Here is an 18,589-nt window from a genome sequence, read left to right on the forward strand (position 1 = left end):
AATAAGTATTACTTTATTCTTATTTACCCAAATATTTATTTACCATTAATATGTGTATGTAATTCGGCCAAATATAGGCCTTCCTTTGGGCCGACCAATATTCGCATGAATTACATGTCACCATATTCCTTATGTTTTGAATAAATCAATTTTCACAAAAGAAGCTACTTTGGCAGCATAATGTTCAATCAATTTATTCTAAAACCAAATCTTTATAAAAGAAGTGGGTATAATAATCCAAATTGTTACTAATTTCCTTATGTAACAATTTTAAAAAAATATTTAAATCACAAAAGAATTTAAATCTTAATGATATCTTTTCAAATCTTAAAAAAATATGATTATAACTGAATATATGTGCCAAATAAATTCTTGATCCATTAAAATTAAAATTAATCATTATATAAATTAAATGCCAAATCGATCTTATATAATATATCTATACATATATATACTTTAATGGATAACCAAACAATGATAATGTTTATCAACATATATATACTTACTAGCACTTCTATACACACACAGAAAATTCATGATGTGCATAAGTAAACATACTAATTAAAATATATATATGCACGACAGAAACAATTTCACGAATATATATATATATACATATATGCACGACAGAAACTATTTCACGAAGCGTGCAGCGATTTTATATGTAACGTAAATCGTGCATATGTATATATATTGATTTAATAAAAATTAAATATTTTCGATGATTAAATCATGGATGGCTTCTGATACCACTTGTTAGAATAAATTAATTTCAATATTCCAGATCATCCATATTGAATCACCAAAAATATATATATCATAATGCGGAAGCGTACCTGAATTCATAAACATGAATCATACGATCGGAAGAGTTTGGATCTTGTGGTTCTTTCGATCTTCCTCAACCAAAGCCTTCTGTATTCCTAGGAGGCTGAACTGCAACTCTTTTGATGGGGAAAGAGTAACAAAGGCGGCTTTGGTATATTGGGGACCGAAACCCTGTAGGTCTATTTATATTTGAGCATGGCACCCATTAAACCCTTAAGCCCAAATAAAATAGTATCTAAAGCCCAAAAGATAATATATATCTAAAATCCAAAAAGATAATTATCTAAGGAACAAAAGATAATATCCGGTTTTATTCTCATTTAATTCCAAATCAAAAGTAATAATGACTTATTCAATTTAACATTTATAACAATAAATGAGATCATCATTATATAAGTCATTTAATTTGAAATAGCATAATTTGTGATTATAATTAATATATGTATTGCCCACAAATAAATTAGGAAATCAAAATAATTTCCTAACATAACCACCTTAATAAGGCGCTACGATAAAAGCCCTAGCAGAGCGCCGTTTTACCTAATAGGCGCTATCTTTGAGCAAGTAAATTATGAGCTATCAAGGTAGGGGTGCACAAGACCCGGTCCGATTCGAAGACCCGGACCGGATCCGATGATTTCGGAGCTAATTTGGTCTGGTTTCGTTATGACCCGGTTAGACCCGAAGTTTCAATAGATGGCCCCGGTTATTTATTAAATCGGGTTCGGGCCAAGTCTCGGATCACCCGGCCCTAGCCTGTTGGACCCGTGTAGTTGTTTGCTACTTAATATTTTGTTGTTATTGGTTGGTATGATACTATAAATTATTATTATTATGTTAATCTTGTGTTGGTTGTTAATTTTGTTTTGATTGTCTTTTGAACTTTGAATGTTTAATGTGTAATTGATATAAGATTATTATTATGAAACTTTAAATTATTATTATTAGATTCTAAATTATTATTATGTGAATGTTGCAATGTTATAGAATAATTATTTTTCAAAATTTAGAGATTTAAAAGATGTAGAATCTAATTTTTGGTGATGTCGTGATAAAGTTGATCAAGACCCGGACTTCACCCGGTTTAGACCCAGCTTAAGTGTGGCCCGAAAGTAACACGATTTCATCGGGTCTAAGGTCGGGTAAGGGTCTCATAAATAGGCCTGGTCATTATTTAGGGTCGGGTTCGGGTCACAGCAAACCCGGCTTCACCCGACCCCATGTGCACCCCTATATCAAGGTAATCGAAACTTTTCATGTAAACTTAGCGTGTGTTGAAACCTTCTTTTAGGATCTATTTATAGATTTATAGATGAAAGTTTTAAAATAAATAATAGTATGATATTATTTACTAAATCCACTTATTAATTGGTAAAAATACATAATGAAAATCTATATCTATTAATTAATAATATTTTATATTCCATTATGTATGATAATGTTCCATATTTTATTCAGGGTGGAAAATGGGTTGAACTAGTTGGGCCGACCCGCTAAAAAGGCAGGTCGGGCTAGGATTTGGAGCTCGCCAAATTAAAAAAATCCGTCAAACTCGTACCGCCGCCAAATTGGCGGGTTTTAGCGGGGTGGGGCGGGCCGGTCCTCCGGGCCGAAGATTTTTATTTTTATTAAATAAAAGAGTAATTACTATTATAAAATTAATAATTATAGAATTTTTAAACACTTTGTTTTTTGTTTTTGTTTTTATTCTTCTTTTAGTTATTAATTTTATTTATTTTATTTTACAATTTCGTATATTTGCTCAAATTATGTGACTTATTTTTTAAAATAAATATGGTTCTATTGACAAATATTATTTTGAACAATTTTATTGAAGTTAAAAATTAAAAAAATAGTAAAAAAAATTATATTATAATTTGACTATTTTTTATTTGTATTTGATTTTTTAATTATTATTTTTTGGTTAATTTTAATGAATTTTATTTAAAAAAAAAAGAGTCAAGTGGGTTAGCCCACCAACCCGCCATAAAGCAGGACGGGTTAGCATTTTAAACCCATCTTAATTGGCGGGATGAGCCGGTTCGCTTTGCCACCCATAATACCATTATATATAATAAGTTAATAACACTCCATACTCCATAATATGAAATCCACAATAATAATTATTTTACAACACTTTAAAGTTTAAACTGAAGATTTGGGCAAAAAAAGTTAGCAAATCCTTACCCGAAAGCCGGGGTTTTTTTGAAACTTTTTTGAAGAAAACCGGCTGAACCGCCAAACGAAACCGTTTTGATCTAAAACTGATAAACCTAACGCTAATCCCGCCAAAAGCCCAGAACCAGAACCCTTTCTCCTTCACCGCTCTCTCCCTGCTCACCCTCGTAGTGGCGTGTTGCTTCCTAACCCTCTCCGCCGCGTGCTTCCCTACCACGTGTGGTCGTACCGTCGCTCCATGCGTCGCGCCGTCGCGCCTTAGCTGCCTTGCCTAACGTCGTAGTGTCATCGCCTCCCATCTCGAGTGGTCGTGCCTTCGCCGGACTGCCTTGCACCGTCGTGCCATTGCTCCCCATCCTCGCGTTGTCGCGTCCTGTCCACCCTTGAGTATGGCTGGCTTCTCGCCTCTGCTCCCTTGAAGCTGCCGGATGCTGCTGCTATCCCCTGCTCTCTTGTAACTCGTTGCTCGTCGCCGCATGCCGCCGCTCTTCCCACGCCGCAGCCCGCCGCCTTCAGATCTGGTATGCTCTGCTCTGTTTCTTCTCTCTAACAATTTCGGTATGTATTTAGCAATTATTTTTTTAGTTTGAAAGCTTAGAAATTTTATCAGCCAGCAGTCAAGCGGTTTTAGAGGTGGGAGCCAAACTAGTTATGTTGGTATATAGCTGTTTTATTTTTGAGGTTGTTTTGTTTTATGATAAACTAGTACTTAGCTCTTGGTTTAGATGGGGGTACTTACTCAAGACTTTGGTAGTTTGGTTTCTGCTTTCTAGTATGTCTTTCTTTGTAGACATATATAGATAGATCCCTTAGGATAAGAGTATATAACTACATATAGATTGAGGTATATATATCTTGATCTGGAGCTTTGAACTTGCCTTGGGTTCTCCTTTTGGTTTTGAGTTCTCAAATATTAGTGTATTACTGAAATTAAAAAAAAAAAAATCTTACTAGAATTATTTTTAATTTTTGGTTCAATTAGAATATGTTTATGTAAGGTATTTTTTGGGAAGGGAGGAGGGGGTTATTTATGAGTTTAAATATTATTTTATGATATTGCAGTTGTTCTGGTTGAACTTTGGTTAAATCAGTTGAACCTTTGAACCATCGTAGTAGTAGCTAGAATGGTTTGATATGCGGTTCGGTTTTCAAATATGTAGTAATATAGTTTGTAAAAGCAAAAGGAATGTTAGTAAATCAAAGTTAATAATTCGGAGTTGATAATACGTGCAGTGAGTAAAATGTTCATGGTATGAAATGTAGATTTTAGTTGCTATAAATTCTAGTTTGTGTATTGGGGACTTCATTCCTTTTATCTTCCTCTTTGGTTTTGCCTAGAATAAAGTCACTTCTTCTCGTGTAGAGTGACCTGGTTCGTCTAGGCTTCATCAAGTTAATTTGTTAGGCTTAATGAACTTGGAGCATGAGATGTAATTATGATTTTGATTGATTGCTAACCTGTTTCTTCTGATCTCAATTTGCTTAGGATATTATTTATGAAAGTTTCAACAGTATAAACTCGATGTCAGTCATCTCTCACAAACAAAATCTAGATTTGTAACCTATTTTTCCTATTTTTTCGTTACTTTTTAGCTAAGGGTTTTGATCCACCTGTGGCCTGTTAGAGTGTGGCAATTGTTTTTTTTTTCCTGAAATTCTTAATCTTTATTTGATTGAACCTTGTGCCTGGTGATTTGTGGTCAACTGGTTTATGGCTATTTATAAGTGTGTTAAATAAGTTACATCTATGTTACTGATGGTACTAAATTGAGGCAGAGTAAAGATGAATCATCCCAATCCCTTCTATTAAGGAAGGAAGTTATTTTGGTGAAAATATTTCGATGCTGATTTTGGGTGGTTTTGGTGTGCTGATGACAGTGACAGAATTGTATAACTGAAACCTATTTATGAGCGCATCATAATTGGAGCGTGTTGAGATATTTTCGTGAAAAGATTGTTGTTAGATGGATTTTATGCCAATTTGAGTTTGGTGGAATGTGATAATTCAAGGACTGGATGGAGCTGCTGTTGCTGTTACTGTTACTGATTTATGAGATTAAGGTAAGTGGGTGTATATGTAATGTTAGTAATAATATAAGGAAGGTCTTTGTATGATAAAAACTAGGAAAAGTGGGGGTATCTGTAATTCTTAAAGAACTCAGGGAAATTCTTCGTAATTTCCTCTTAAGTTAATTTGAAGTGGTTTAGGGGATCGAGATTGCATCTATATAAACTAATATCATACCCTTCTTGATCTTATAAGTGTTATTGTTGCTGTTGTCATGTTATGTTCAAATTTATTAGAATGACGATGTTAGGTGAAAATGTTAATGAATTTGTTCGAGATTTGTACAGTAATGTTGCTATGTTTGGAGATGAAAATTTAGTTGGATTGATGCTGACAAAAATTCTGAATGTTGCTAAGAGAGTTAATTAGAATTAGTGTTTTAAAATTGTGCTTATGGTGCTGCCATGACGTGGCAGAATTCATGCCCACCGCCATTTAGTGCTCGGCGCAACGAGTTTTTCACGGTGGGGCCATGGCGGCCAGCTATAGAAACGGCGGAAATGGCAGGCATTTTGGGAATTTTTTTAAAATTTGAGGGTTATTTTGCTAATTTAGGAAATCCTAAATGCAACAACTCACCTTCCTCAGCCTCCTTTCTTCAGAAAACAGCTTCTTCCTCTCTAACGCTCCCAAAACTCTTTTCTAACCCTCTTCACTGCTGCCAGAAGAACCACTGGTGCAGCGCCAGGCACCACCGTCCGGCTCCATTTCCTCCTTCTCCATCTTCCCTCTCTGCTGTTCTCTCTTGTGTTATCTTTGACTCGCTGACACGCTGACACGCCAGGCACCTCCGTTGCTGACTCGCTGACACACTGATGTGCCAGGCACCACCGTTGCTGACTTGCCGCTCCTTGCTGTCACTGCTTGCTGCCGCTCCTTGCTGTCACTGCTTGCTTCCGCTCCTCGTCGCCGCTGCAAGCCACCGATTCCCTCTCTCTCTGGTTCATAACTTAGTTTCTGCAAGCCATCGGCTTCCGATTCCTTTTTCTTTCTCCGGTTTCCCCTTTTATGTACATAGGTTCAGTGTTATCTTATAAACCTCTTTTTCTCCATCTTTTATTTCAATTTACATATGTTTTATGGTCTGTTATGATTTGATGTTATGTTTATTTGTTGAATTTGCTACTGCATTTGCTGAATTAATTGAATGCCTTATGAGTAGAAAATTGCTTAAATTAATTAGATTTTATAATTTTATACATTTGCAAATTTTCTACATTTTTTTTTGTGCATATATATGTAATTTTTAGGTAAGCCACCATTTCCCACAGCACCATCAGCCATAATTCTATGGCGGATTTTTGGCTCACCACCATGAGCTGCCATCCGCAATCAAAAACTATGATTAGAATGTGGTTACAGTAGATACACCAGGGCTGGATTGGGACTGTGAAGAGGTTTTCTGTGTTCTGTTGGTCTGTGTTAGCTTTGAGGTTGTATAAGATTGATTGCGATTGAAGTTGCATGTACCAGTCACTCACTGACACGGTTTTTGATTTGTGAGCACGTAATACTTGTCTATAAAAAAACATTATTGTGTAGTGCTTTCTTTCAGGCTCACTGCATAAACCTAATCTTTCATCCACTCTCACTGATTCATCTTCTCAAGGTATCCTTCCAGAGGCTGTTTTCATTCACCTCACAACCATAAGAATCTATGCTTCAGCGCACCACCAAGACGGACAGATCAAAGAACGAAGAGTAATATGTTAAAGGCAAAGGTATTCAATGGCGCGAACGTGTTCATGTCACGGAACCTGGTTCCGCCCGAGGTATTCGACGCTCTTCATGATGTGCTCAAAGACAACGGTGCTCAAGTGCACCTCTGCTGCGACCCTTCCCGCAATGGCCCCAATGATTACCATGTCATTTCTTGCAGTAAACATGTATTCCCTCATTCCCACTTTTGTTTTCTCTGCTCTCTTAATATTTTAATTCCAATTCTTCATAATTAATTAACTGACTAATGTTAAACTGGTGTGTTTTCTTTCTACGTTTTGCAGGAGAAGTTTGAGGATCTTAAAGCCAAAGGCTGCAAATTGCTTGGTACATGTTGAAAGTATAAGTTTCCATTTTCCTTTTTGTTTTAATTTTTTTTTGTTGCAGTGATGATTTTAAATGCCTGCTGATTGCTGGTAGTTAGGGTAGGTCTCTGAAATTGCTACCAATTTGACAGTTAAATGCAGAATCATTGATGTTTTCAAAAAATCATTGCAGCATGAATGAATATCTATGTGGTTCAGAATTCACTGATCGTGTGTTGTTACGATATTGGCAAGGAAACTTGGTTTTGTTCCTCAGTTATGTTTAGTTGTTATTGGACAGGACCCAGATGTGTTCTTTCATGTGCTAAAGAACTTAAGCCTTTGCCTAAAGTTGGATTTACGTGTTGCCTTGCCATGGATGGTGTCAAAATACTTGCATCTGGCTTCGATACCAATGAGAAGGTATTGTGCATGTTTCCATTTTTTGATAATCATTGTTTTTATTATTATTATTATTATTTCGAACTGAACTTAAGGTTGAAAGTGTTGTCACTTTCACTATCAGCAATTCAGCATGGACATGAACTGCATTTTGGCTATGCTTGGATGATTTTTCCCATCTTCAACTGTAATGTATCTAAAACTATTTGAGAAAAAAGTGATATATGAATATAGGAGGAATGAAGAATCAGTTGGAGTAATATTGTAATTCAACAACAAGAGTTATAAGATTTCTCCGTTTGTACAAAATAACTTCTGGTTTTAAATATCTGTTGATCTTAGCTGTTATTTATGCCCATTCATAATTTTCTTCTTGCTTGTCCCCTTTCATTTAGCCTACCCCACCTATTAGGATAAGGCTTGTTGTTGTTTCATCCCTTAAATGTAAATTTTATGGATAAGTTTGGTTTTTTTTCCTCTTCACCGTGTTGATCTTTCTAACAGTTTGTCATGACTACTTAAAGGTCCTGTTTTCAATTATCCTGTTTTATTTATGCACACAAAAGGAATTATTTTGTCGGATGTCTTATCATTCTCTCTGCTCTCATTTATGCTCTAAATTTGTTTGTTTGATTTATGTGAACACGCAGCTTAAGATAGAAGAGATTGTGACTGAAATGGGTGGTCTTCTACATACTAAAGCATCACTGGATTTGAACTTTGTCATTGTGAAAAATGTTTTGGCTGCAAAATACAAGGTCTGGTCTTAGTCTCGGATATAGCACATGATCTGATATATAATGTTGCTTACTTTTGCTAACCTGAATATATTCTTATATCAGATGTTTAATGGTTCAACAGTTTTGCACATATTTAGAACTAGTGCTCAGTTTGTTCATCCTTTGTTTCTTTTCCATTAGTCATCTTGTTTCTTGGTCTATCTGACTCCCTCTCAAATCTCAAACACCGAATCTAGGGGTCTACTTGATTGTGGAAATATAGCCATTTCAAAAACTTGTTTGACAATTATAATTATTCAGGATGTCCATTCTTCTTTTATAAAATTTGAAAAACCCATTATCCCTCATCCACTCTTTGTGGAGGTTTGGATATTCATGATATACATCTTACAAATATCCTTTATGTGTCTTGCAGTGGGCTTTGAATATACTGAAGAAACCAATAGTTACTTATGAATGGTTAAAGCAATGCTCAGAGGAGCATCGTGTTGTTCCTCAGGAGTCATACAAGGTCCTTCCTTTCTCCGGGTTGACGATTTGTGTTACTGGGATTCCAGCAGGTTATAACATAGCTATCTGTTGGTCTTGGTCATAATAGAATTGTTGGATCATGGATGTTAATTTGCTTCAGTTATTTCAGATAAACGCAAAGAGATTGAGAAGCTTACTTTACAAAATGGTGGAAAGTACTCTGCAGAATTGACAAAGAAGTGCACTCATTTGATTTCTGATATATCCTTCCAGTGGTCCTCTACTTTTAATGAGGGTGTTTCTTTTCTTTTTTTTTTTCAGATATCAAAATAGGCACAATCTACTTGACTTCAGTGTCTGCTGCATATCTTTCTTAATTCTACTTAATATTCTTTTTAAGTTGGCTGTTGGCTTCTTGACATACTCTCATCTCAAGTCAACATTAACATTTGGCTCATTTTGATAATGTATTGCTGTGTGATTGCATTATTGGGCTTCCTGTATGAGTGAGCTTTTCTGCTGATGTGCTAACTTTTATTCTTCTCTCCTAGTGTCCCATCTTGTATAGTCTTTGTGCTTTGATGTCATTCTTTGCTTGCAATTGCATAAACGCTTCAAATGATGTTCCCCCCCCCCCCCCCCCCTCTTGTGCATATGGTCCTCTATCACTGAGTTCAGTATTGAACTCAAACATCTTTTGATGTGGCTTCAGCATGGTGCATAATTGTGTTCTTGACAATTTTTAAGCTCCTGAAGGTGACAAATATAAGGTAGCAAAACGTTGGGGCCATATTCATACTGTGACGAGGAAATGGTTTGATCAATCTATTGCTCGAAGAGGTAACATATGCATGTTAATAGCTTTGTAACACCTTTTGTCTTTTAAAGACCACTTTGATATTCTCTATATCATTGGAGAACAGATTCTAAAACTAGGTCGGGTAAATTTCAAAATACATTAGAATCGAAAGTTAATAATATTAAGTTGAAAACAGGTTATAACTATAAGAAACTTTTTGAAGATTATGATTATGATTTCATACACTTGTTAGTTATTTAGCAGATAAAAGAAACATTTTTCAAACAATTAAAAGAGTTATTCAGAGTTCTAATGCTTAAATATTCTCTCTCACTTTCTCTCCTTTTCTACATCAACCCTTAGGTTTCAACTGCACTCTGAGTATCCATTGTTCTGTTTTATTTGTTTTCATTGGTAGCATGTCTGAATGAGGAGTCCTACCCAGTTCAGAATGGACCTGTATCTTCACAGAAAGTGATTAAGGACATAGATGTACAGCATAGCCAAGAAAAGGATATTAGGAAATTTCAATCTGGAGTATCCTCAGCTGTTACAGATCCAAACATGCCGGTTTCTTCTTATGCTGAGTTTGTAGATAAAGACCAAGAAGCTACATGTTCAGAATACATGTCTTCTTTTACAAATATTGCTACATTTGTCAAAGATACAAATGTTGAAGCACCTCGAGGAAAGCCCAGTGATGAATTGAACCTTGATGGCCCTGTTGCCAATGATTCTGAATCTGATGATAATGATCTGTACTTATCCGAGTGCAAAATCTTTCTTGTTGGCTTTGAAGCTTCTGACATGCGGAAACTAGTTAATATGGTGCGGAAAGGTGGAGGTTCCCGATATATGTCTTTAAATGCCAAGCTGACACACATAGTTGTTGGAAACCCTTCAGAATCGTGAGTCTATTTTGAGATTACGAAGAAACTTCATGGATATCTATCATCTCTTTGTTTGATAACTTACTTGAATATTTGTGCAAAGTTGGTACCAATGCTAATGTTGATGATATTTGGACGTTATTTTCATTGATGTGAATATTTTCATGTGCACAGTTTGGCAAAAATTCTCATTGCTAATAGTTATGACTGATCTCGACATGATTTGGATTTTTAAGGGAAAAGAAGGATGTAAGGAGTCTTGCTGCTTTAGGTGTCATTTATGTTGTTAAAACGTCCTGGCTTGAAGATTGTAACCGTGAAAAGAAAGAAGTCCCTGTTCTAAGGAGACACATTGCATCTGATCTACTTGTTCCAAAAGGTCTGCTATTACTGTGTTCATCTTTGTTGTGTCTCTTAGTCTTAGTTATGCTAATTGTTCAGGCTAGTAAATGCTCTTTAGTAAGTCAATCAGAAATAGTGAATATGCTTTATTGAAATTAATTGCTTTTGTTGTTCTCTGGTTTCCTAAATTTAGGAAGCATTGTCAAAGGAGCATCAACAGGCATGTCCATGGTTCAAGGTAAAAGCTGTAGTTTTCCTAAAAGCTTGCAGAGTACTCAGGTGGTGGGAGTTATGGCCTCTGGAGGTGTAAAGCCAGTATCTTTGGGGAAAGATAAACTGGATGTGGGTACAAGTGTTCACTCATTCAGTAAAGCAATGGGGCAAAATCAACATGCTGCTAATAAGATGACAGCTCAAAAGATGACAGTGACACAACGTGATCCCAGTGTAGAATATGTTAAGTCCACAACAGTTTTCAAAGGGAAAATCTTTTGTTTCTCGGATTTATTTCCTGAAGAAAGGGTAAGTAAAATATTTGTTATAAGTATGATGTGTAGAATAGACTTTTAACTGGAGGATCAATGCTCACTATGATTATGTTAGAAAAGTTGGAGAACAGATAATAGGAATCTTGAATGGTGTGCTTGGAGAAATGTATCTGGAAGGTTAATGTACTCGGATGAACTTAGAATTGACCTATGCTTCTTACAATTACCTCAAAAGGGAAAATCTTCATCTTGCTATCCTAGGCTGTATAATAATTGGTTCTTCAAAAAATTGCAAAAACACTAATTTTGCAAGGCCTTGAATTTCACTTGAAAAATGAACATATGATTTTACATAACCAAATGGATTTCTGCTCTACATTAACCTTTCAAAAGAATGTTCACTGACCATAACTTTGGCAATTTGTTGCTGAACTGGGTCCTAATAGAGTAAGCTGAGTTGATGGAACTAGGAGCTAGAGTAAGTAGAGTTAAGTGTCTATAAGCCACAGGCATCTTGGAAGCTGTTGAAAAAGTTACAACAGCTCCCAGCTAGGATAACAGACTCTGCCAGCTAGGTAGCAGTTCGTAAATAACTCTTAGCTAGAAAAAGATTCAGCACTCCACTATTTATGTATGTATACTTCCTCCTCAAACTTTCTCTCTACATTGAAACACTATCAGGTCCAATGTATTGATATTCTTAAGGTGCCAACTGTTAATTTAATCTGTTGTTGATTTATCATATTTTGGACAGTTTTATAAACAATCTAGAATTGTTGATACCAAATAAGTATGGCGATTAGTGTATTTGTGAGGACTTTTCATCAGTATTCCATATGTATATATTTATGTATTTATATGCTGTTGTATAATTTACTCATGATCTCTTCTGCTAGAGAGCTGAGGTCATCGAATGGATACATCAAGGGGGAGGACAAGTAATAAGTGGGAAAGTAAAACATGGTGTCCATTTTACTGTTGAATGTCATGGTGTAACACCCATGATGACAGCAAATTCCCAAAATACCTATGTTTCGAGTCATTGGATACGATCTTGCTTACAGGTAATCCTAGCAGCCACAGTTTAATTTTGGGCAAGTACTCACAAAGCCAAGTTTTCCATTTCAGGTTTATTTTTTGTCATTTTCAGATGCCTAGTCAGTAATAGATCTTGATATTATTTAATAGTGTAAGCTGATGGAAGAGACAACTTTGTTTTCGTCTATCCATTATATATTACTGCAAGAATTTAATGTTTTGAATCTACACTTATACTGAATGAAACAGTTGAAATTTTGGCTTTAATTTGGGATAAGGTTATTTTTGGCTTCTGTTTGGTGTTCAGCAGTCTTTTTAATAGTGCTCCTTTATCTGATGTTTAACATGCATTGTACTCTTTTTATGTCTTAGCTGGTGTGCATATATTCTTTGTAACGGGGTTTCTTTAGCTGATATTCAAGGGGATTGGCGTGCATTGTTACGGAGCTAATCTTTTTATGTCATAGCTATACTTTTTGTATCCAATTGAAGGGAGGAAGAAGAAAAAAAAAAGGGGGGGGGGGGGGAGGGGTTTGAGTTGGTCAGGAATTATAGATGAATCTTGGGAAAGAATAGCCTTATTGAGTGAGGAGAGGAGAGGATGGAAAGCGAGTACAATATATTCTGGTTGGATAAAATGTGGAATAGAGCAATTAATCAGAAGAAAGCACACATAGTTCTCGGCTCTGCACCCTCTTTCCCCGTCGTTTCATTCTGCTTTCTTCTATTTTCCTTCACTAGTCATCATGAATAGTGCATATTAAGCTGTTCCATAAGCCAAAGAGGAGAGGGCTGAACGATAAAGTTTGATGGTTTTTGATAATGGTAAATTATAGTCGTAAAACTAAAAGATGTTGTAAAAAGAAGTTTGCACCCGTCATCTATTATTTTTCTCCATGTCTTAATGATAGTTTTGTGTGTTTACCTACTAATGTTGTGGCCCCACTTAGTGGGTTAGGTCCTTGTTATTGTTGCTTGTACATACTAATCTTGAGATTATGTTCTTTCCTTTAAAGGCCGGATACCTAATGGATGTTGGCAGTCATATTCTTTATTCTCCACTTCCCTGTCACGTTCCCTTGCCTGGGTTTGAAAGCTTTCGGTTTTGTGTTTCGCAATATGAGGAAAAAGAAAGAATTCTACTAAGGAACTTGTGTTTTGTTTTGGGAGCTAAATTTGTGGAGAAGTTAACGAAGAAGGTCAGCCATTTGTTGTGTAAATTCAAGAATGGGCCCAAGTATGATGCTGCTTGTAAATGGGGGATCCGGTCAGTTACTGCTGAATGGCTGTTTGAATGTGTCAAACAGGTAATGTTATCTATAGTGGCTGTTGACAGCACAGTTAGGACTTTAATGTAGGCCTGGAATAAATATTTAATGCATGCATTTCTGTGACATATTTTCCTCTCTGATCTCCAATTTTTATTTTATTTTATTTTTATTTTTCAGAATGGAGTAGTTGCCATAGACCATTTTTTACCAAAAGAAGTCACTGCTCAAGATCGGGAGGCAGGAATTTGTACTGTGAGTCAATTTCCTACTCAGGCTGTTCAAATGATAAGTGATCTGACGTCCCAGTTTCCGAATCAATCACAAAATTTGACAGACAAAGTAAATAGAGGCATATATAGCGGACTTGCCAGTAATGGGACCGATTTAAAAATATCAAATATTCAGAGCAAAAAGGCAAGGCTTGTGGAAGATCCTGATAAGGTGTCTTCTGCAGTATATTCAGGTATTCATCATTTCAATGGAATGAATTTTTCTGAAGACAATACGGTAAAAGATGCTGGACAGGTTCCTCATGCTGTTCCTGATGTTGCTGCTGCAATTGAGGACTTGTTAGAGGAGACAAGTAAGGTATAAGTCTTTCTTTTTTGTTTTTCCATTTTTTATTGTTAATGCTACATTCACATTGTTTTTGCTCTACTATGTCCAATTTTTTTTGTTTCCCTGTATACTGGTTAACTTGCTTTTTTTCTTTCCTCAAAGATGCATGATCAGAGGTCACCAGGGAGTACAGGGCGTGAGAGAAGTGTATCCTTTTAAAATTTATAACTTCGTTGAGGTTGTGTTTTATTTGTAATTTTCGAAAAAGTGATCCTTGATGCCAGAATAGATCTATTCATCTGGTTGTACTATCGTTTGTGAAGAGAATTCCAATCCTAATGCTGTGTTTGGATTGTCGAAACACTGGTTAAACAGGTTAGCATTTTGTTGTATATTATGCCAGCTGTATCATCATGTACATGATTTTTCACCACACTTCTAAATCTGTAACAAAGTTATAATTTTCTCAGAGGTGGCAGAAAAGATGATGATGGTGAGGCTTCTCGAGACAGAGGAGCTGAAACTTATGATGGTTTTAGCGAAACACAAACAGAATCTCAGGTTTTCTTAGTTATATGCAATTAGTACATTATTTTAAGTTTTTCTTGATAGCATCTTCCGGTTTATGAATATTTCCTTGTTAGAACCTCCTTTGATTGTGCAGATACTAGTGTAAACTCTCTTTTTTGATGCAGGTTGTTGGTTATGAAGAGGATTTGTCTGGAAGGCAAATGCTTATTGACAGAGTTCGAACTCGAAGTAGCGCACAATAACGTCGGAACACCCCTTAACAAGCTTTTCGTCAAGAATTTCATCTTGTCCTTCGCTACTTGAGTAAATATAAGCAGTAGGTTAGCATAGAATGCCAATTTGAATTATATGTATATATATGATTTGTTTGGCTTTGAGAAGCCGCACCCCTGATGCCCAAGAATTGTGCTGGAAACGTAAGCAGCAAATAGCACAGGGCCACAGATGTGGTTGAGATAGGCAGAATGCTTTTGATTAATTGCATAGTAATCTATCAAAAATATTCACACAAGATTTAAACGCTAAAAGAAAAAAATTCATGAAAGATTAAAATGAGAAAAACGCTTATAAAATATTTTAAAATGTGGTAAGAACAACCAAATATTTAAATTTATATTCTCAAAGTTTTAAGTTTAGCTTTTTTTTTTTGTGACCTTTTGAAAGTATGAGTTAAATAATGAGACTTTTTTCCCTTAAAATTTAGTAATTGTATGTTAAGTAGATTAGTTTTGCGAATTGGAGTTTAAGAAAACGCAAAAGAAAGTTCTAGATATTGAATTTTATTCTAATATTTTGTGTTTATTTTTTAAATATTTTTACGTAAATTCAGATCAAATTGTTTGTTACTTACATAATATGCTTGTCACTTGTAAAAATTAAAATTGATATTTTAAGTTATTGTCGTCACGTTTTTTACTTTTTAAATCTGATAATGTTTTTGTTATTTTGATCTTTTAGTGTATTTTTTGTATGCGTCTCTAAATCATTTTGGAATAAATTTGAGGTTTACTCTTAATTGCACCTTATTCTCTTGCTACCACATGATTAATGTCATGTCTCTTCCATGGCATTTCTAGTGAAATTTATTGGCCGTGCCAAGAGTGTGGCTGCTCTAATGTGTCAATTTATATGAATGATTTTCGCTTTAATGTGTCAATGATAGCATAGATTCTGATGTAATGTCACTAATTCGTCTCAAATGATTCAGGGTTTTAGGTTGAGTCCCAGTAAGAGTTTGTTAAGTACGACTATTGAGTTTGGCTAGGGCATCAGTGCTTACCTTTCTATAGAACATGTTTCTTGTGGCATATCTTTGGCTTTCTGTAAAACATGTTAGTTGTGGCATATCTTTGGTGCATACAATATACTTAGGTTCAATGTAAGACGACAGTAAAACCAAAAAATATATTAAATAAAATTTCATATTCATTTACAATTATTTAATATATCTTTAATATTAAAATTAATGATTATATAAAAGTTTACAAGATATGTAAACAAAAGTTGTTGAAATATAGTTTTATTAATGTTTAAATTTTAAAATTTTGATATAAATAATTTTTATGATAGGTAATTGTAATTTAATGATTAGATTGATAATAATTAATTTTTATAAAAAAAATAAGCAATGTAATTTTATTTAAATTAATATTGGTGTCATTTGATTTTAATTCATATATTTATATATATTTGGGTTAACAAATCAAGTGAAAGTTTGATATAAACATAGGTTAATTGGATGACAGAATATGAGTGCCTATTATTGAGTCCAATTTTGTGATCCGTATTTGACAAGATATGACTCCAATCCTTGCAATGTGTTGGTTGGTCCATCGCCAACAATCCCTTGTCCTAGAACATGATTGAGTCCATGCTACCTTTGGCAAGGAAGAATGTTAATAACCTCCAATTAACATTCCTTCCTTAACACCCCACAGGTAAGCTTTACTACGGAATTAAACCTCCCTCTAAAAGGCGCAAATTTTCTTAAACTCACTTAGCTATTATCAAGGTACGGTGTGAAATCATTGCAACAATTTACTCATGTATAATTAGTTACAAACTAAATTAGTTACTCGTGATTTATTAAAAATAATGAGAAGATTTTTGGGTTGTTACAAATGGAAATAGGAGGTAATGAAGAGAAGTGATTCTTATTGTTGTTGTGTGGTGGTAGTGGTAGTGCTGGTGGAAGTAGACGTGGGAATGGGTGGATAATGATTAGATAGAGTTGCCAAGTCATCAGTTATACTTGATGGCAAGGATCAAATTAAAAAACTTGGGACTAAAACTTAAATAAAATAAATAAATAAATTGAAAGACTAAAAACAAAAAACGCTAATTTTGTAGGATTAAAACCTAATTAATCTCATATAATGTGTTTTACACTTGGTTAAACAATTAGCTCTTTATTGAAAGATAGTTTTGAAAGAAAATTTAGCAAGGCCATGCATCATTTAACATTTGATAATGTAAAGGTATTGAATTGCTTTTATTAAAACGTAAAATTGTACAAATGACAAAGTTTAGAAGAATAAACTGTATTTTATTCATAAAAAAAAATAAAGTATTTCATAACTATATTATACTTTGTGTTCTCTATTTATGTATTTAAAAAAAATTATTTGGGTGAGGGTTTCGACTTGCTTGTGGGTATGGTTATTTGTTTCACGTTTTCACCTGGACAGTGGTGGTAGGATATTTGTAAGAGACTTCAATATTTAAGTAGAGCAAAAGAAAAGAAACAAAAACTCATAATGCTAAAAATAATAACCTTTAGCCATCTCTAGCATTGCCATCAACAACCATAGGGTTTACCACCAATCTACTCATCGTAACTTGTAAATGATCTGTTAAAAATGCCCACCACACTTGAACCTTAATTTTTGAAGATTTTATCATTTTTTTTTTCTAGTCAAATTGTCCAAGTGACTGCAAAAAAGTCAACTAACCACCGCTTCCATTCCATCTTTTTCGTTGATATATCCGTCCAACTTTCATATTGTTGCTTGAGTATACCTGGAATAGTCCATATCTTTCCAAGAGAGAAACAATCAAACACACCACACATACCAAGTGAGCTCACAACCAATAAACAAGTGAAAAGTAGTTTTAACAGACTTATGATATAAAACACATGTTATCATTCTGGCCAATAACACCTAATCTACACAGTTTTTTCCTTATATTCACCGTACCAACCAGTGCAAACCAAGTAAACAACTCAATCCTTGGTGGGACGCATCCTCTCCAAATAATACTGGTGAAGCTATACCTTGTGATATTTGCTGGAAGTACTTCTACCCGCAAATACCTGCACAAAAGAGTTGGTAGAATAAACACATTTTTTATCAAATTTTCAGACCATTCTATCCTCTCTCTCTCAGTTGTCAGTTTTACTAATTGCAGAACCGCATGAAGCTGGTTTATTAGTTCCAACTTCCATTGAAATAAATAACTCTCATCGCCACTGGAAATTTCAAATCCATTCTAACCCATTTCAGAACCCACAATCTCCTATGATAGATCCTTAAAAATTTGAGATCGAAAAAAGTATTGAAAAAATAACTTTTAGAATACTACATGATAAATAGCTATTATCTCATAAACGAATTTTTTAAAGATGACTTTTGAAAATTATGAGTGATTACTTTTTTGTAGAGTGAAAAGTTAGTTCTCATGTTCATAGTAGTTACTATTTAAGAGTGATAATTGAAATAGTGGAAGAGCGTTTAATTTGCTCTTTAAATTGGATCAGTAGATATAGATTTTAGAGACTCATATCTAACTAGTTCGATCCACGAAGACTAATAAACCTTTTGTAATGGACCTAGCATTATTAGGCTGATTTTAACTGATCTAATTTTTAATGTAATTTATATACCAAAATGAAATGGATTGGACTTAAATTATGTAAGCTCAGATACGAATAAATCTTTTGATATATTAATATTGGCCATGA

The 18,589-nt window shown here is 34.6% G+C and overlaps 1 protein-coding gene across 7 annotated transcripts; it reads left to right on the plus strand.

Moving 5' to 3' along the window:
* Positions 1-3,125: 3,125 nt before the first annotated feature.
* Positions 3,126-15,139, plus strand: MEI1 (transcription coactivator). 7 transcript variants are annotated; one of them, XR_015881179.1, is made up of 19 exons: positions 4,933-5,067; positions 6,684-6,960; positions 7,078-7,120; positions 7,400-7,521; positions 8,151-8,258; positions 8,656-8,800; positions 8,881-8,972; positions 9,458-9,551; positions 9,929-10,418; positions 10,637-10,779; positions 10,936-11,264; positions 12,127-12,294; positions 13,285-13,575; positions 13,717-14,002; positions 14,065-14,127; positions 14,260-14,304; positions 14,387-14,472; positions 14,568-14,658; positions 14,793-15,139. XR_015881179.1 is itself a non-coding variant. In XM_088485519.1 (18 exons), the coding sequence occupies exons 2-18, from the start codon at positions 6,781-6,783 to the stop codon at positions 14,868-14,870; spliced, it is 2,916 nt and encodes a 971-aa protein (XP_088341645.1). In that variant the 5' UTR covers positions 3,126-3,527; positions 6,630-6,780; the 3' UTR covers positions 14,871-15,139. The 7 variants fall into 7 exon arrangements, 6 of the variants coding, with proteins under 6 accessions (XP_088341645.1, XP_088341646.1, XP_088341644.1 ...); XM_088485519.1 differs by lacking the exon at positions 4,933-5,067 and adding an exon at positions 3,126-3,527 and having other exon boundaries at positions 6,630-6,960; positions 13,717-14,127; XM_088485520.1 differs by lacking the exon at positions 4,933-5,067 and adding an exon at positions 3,127-3,527 and having other exon boundaries at positions 7,078-7,133; positions 13,717-14,127.
* Positions 15,140-18,589: the final 3,450 nt, after the last annotated feature.

This window comes from Arachis ipaensis, chromosome B4 (genome assembly GCF_059453495.1).
Source record: "Arachis ipaensis isolate K30076 ecotype BB chromosome B4, ASM5945349v1, whole genome shotgun sequence".
Taxonomy (NCBI): Eukaryota; Viridiplantae; Streptophyta; class Magnoliopsida; order Fabales; family Fabaceae; genus Arachis; species Arachis ipaensis.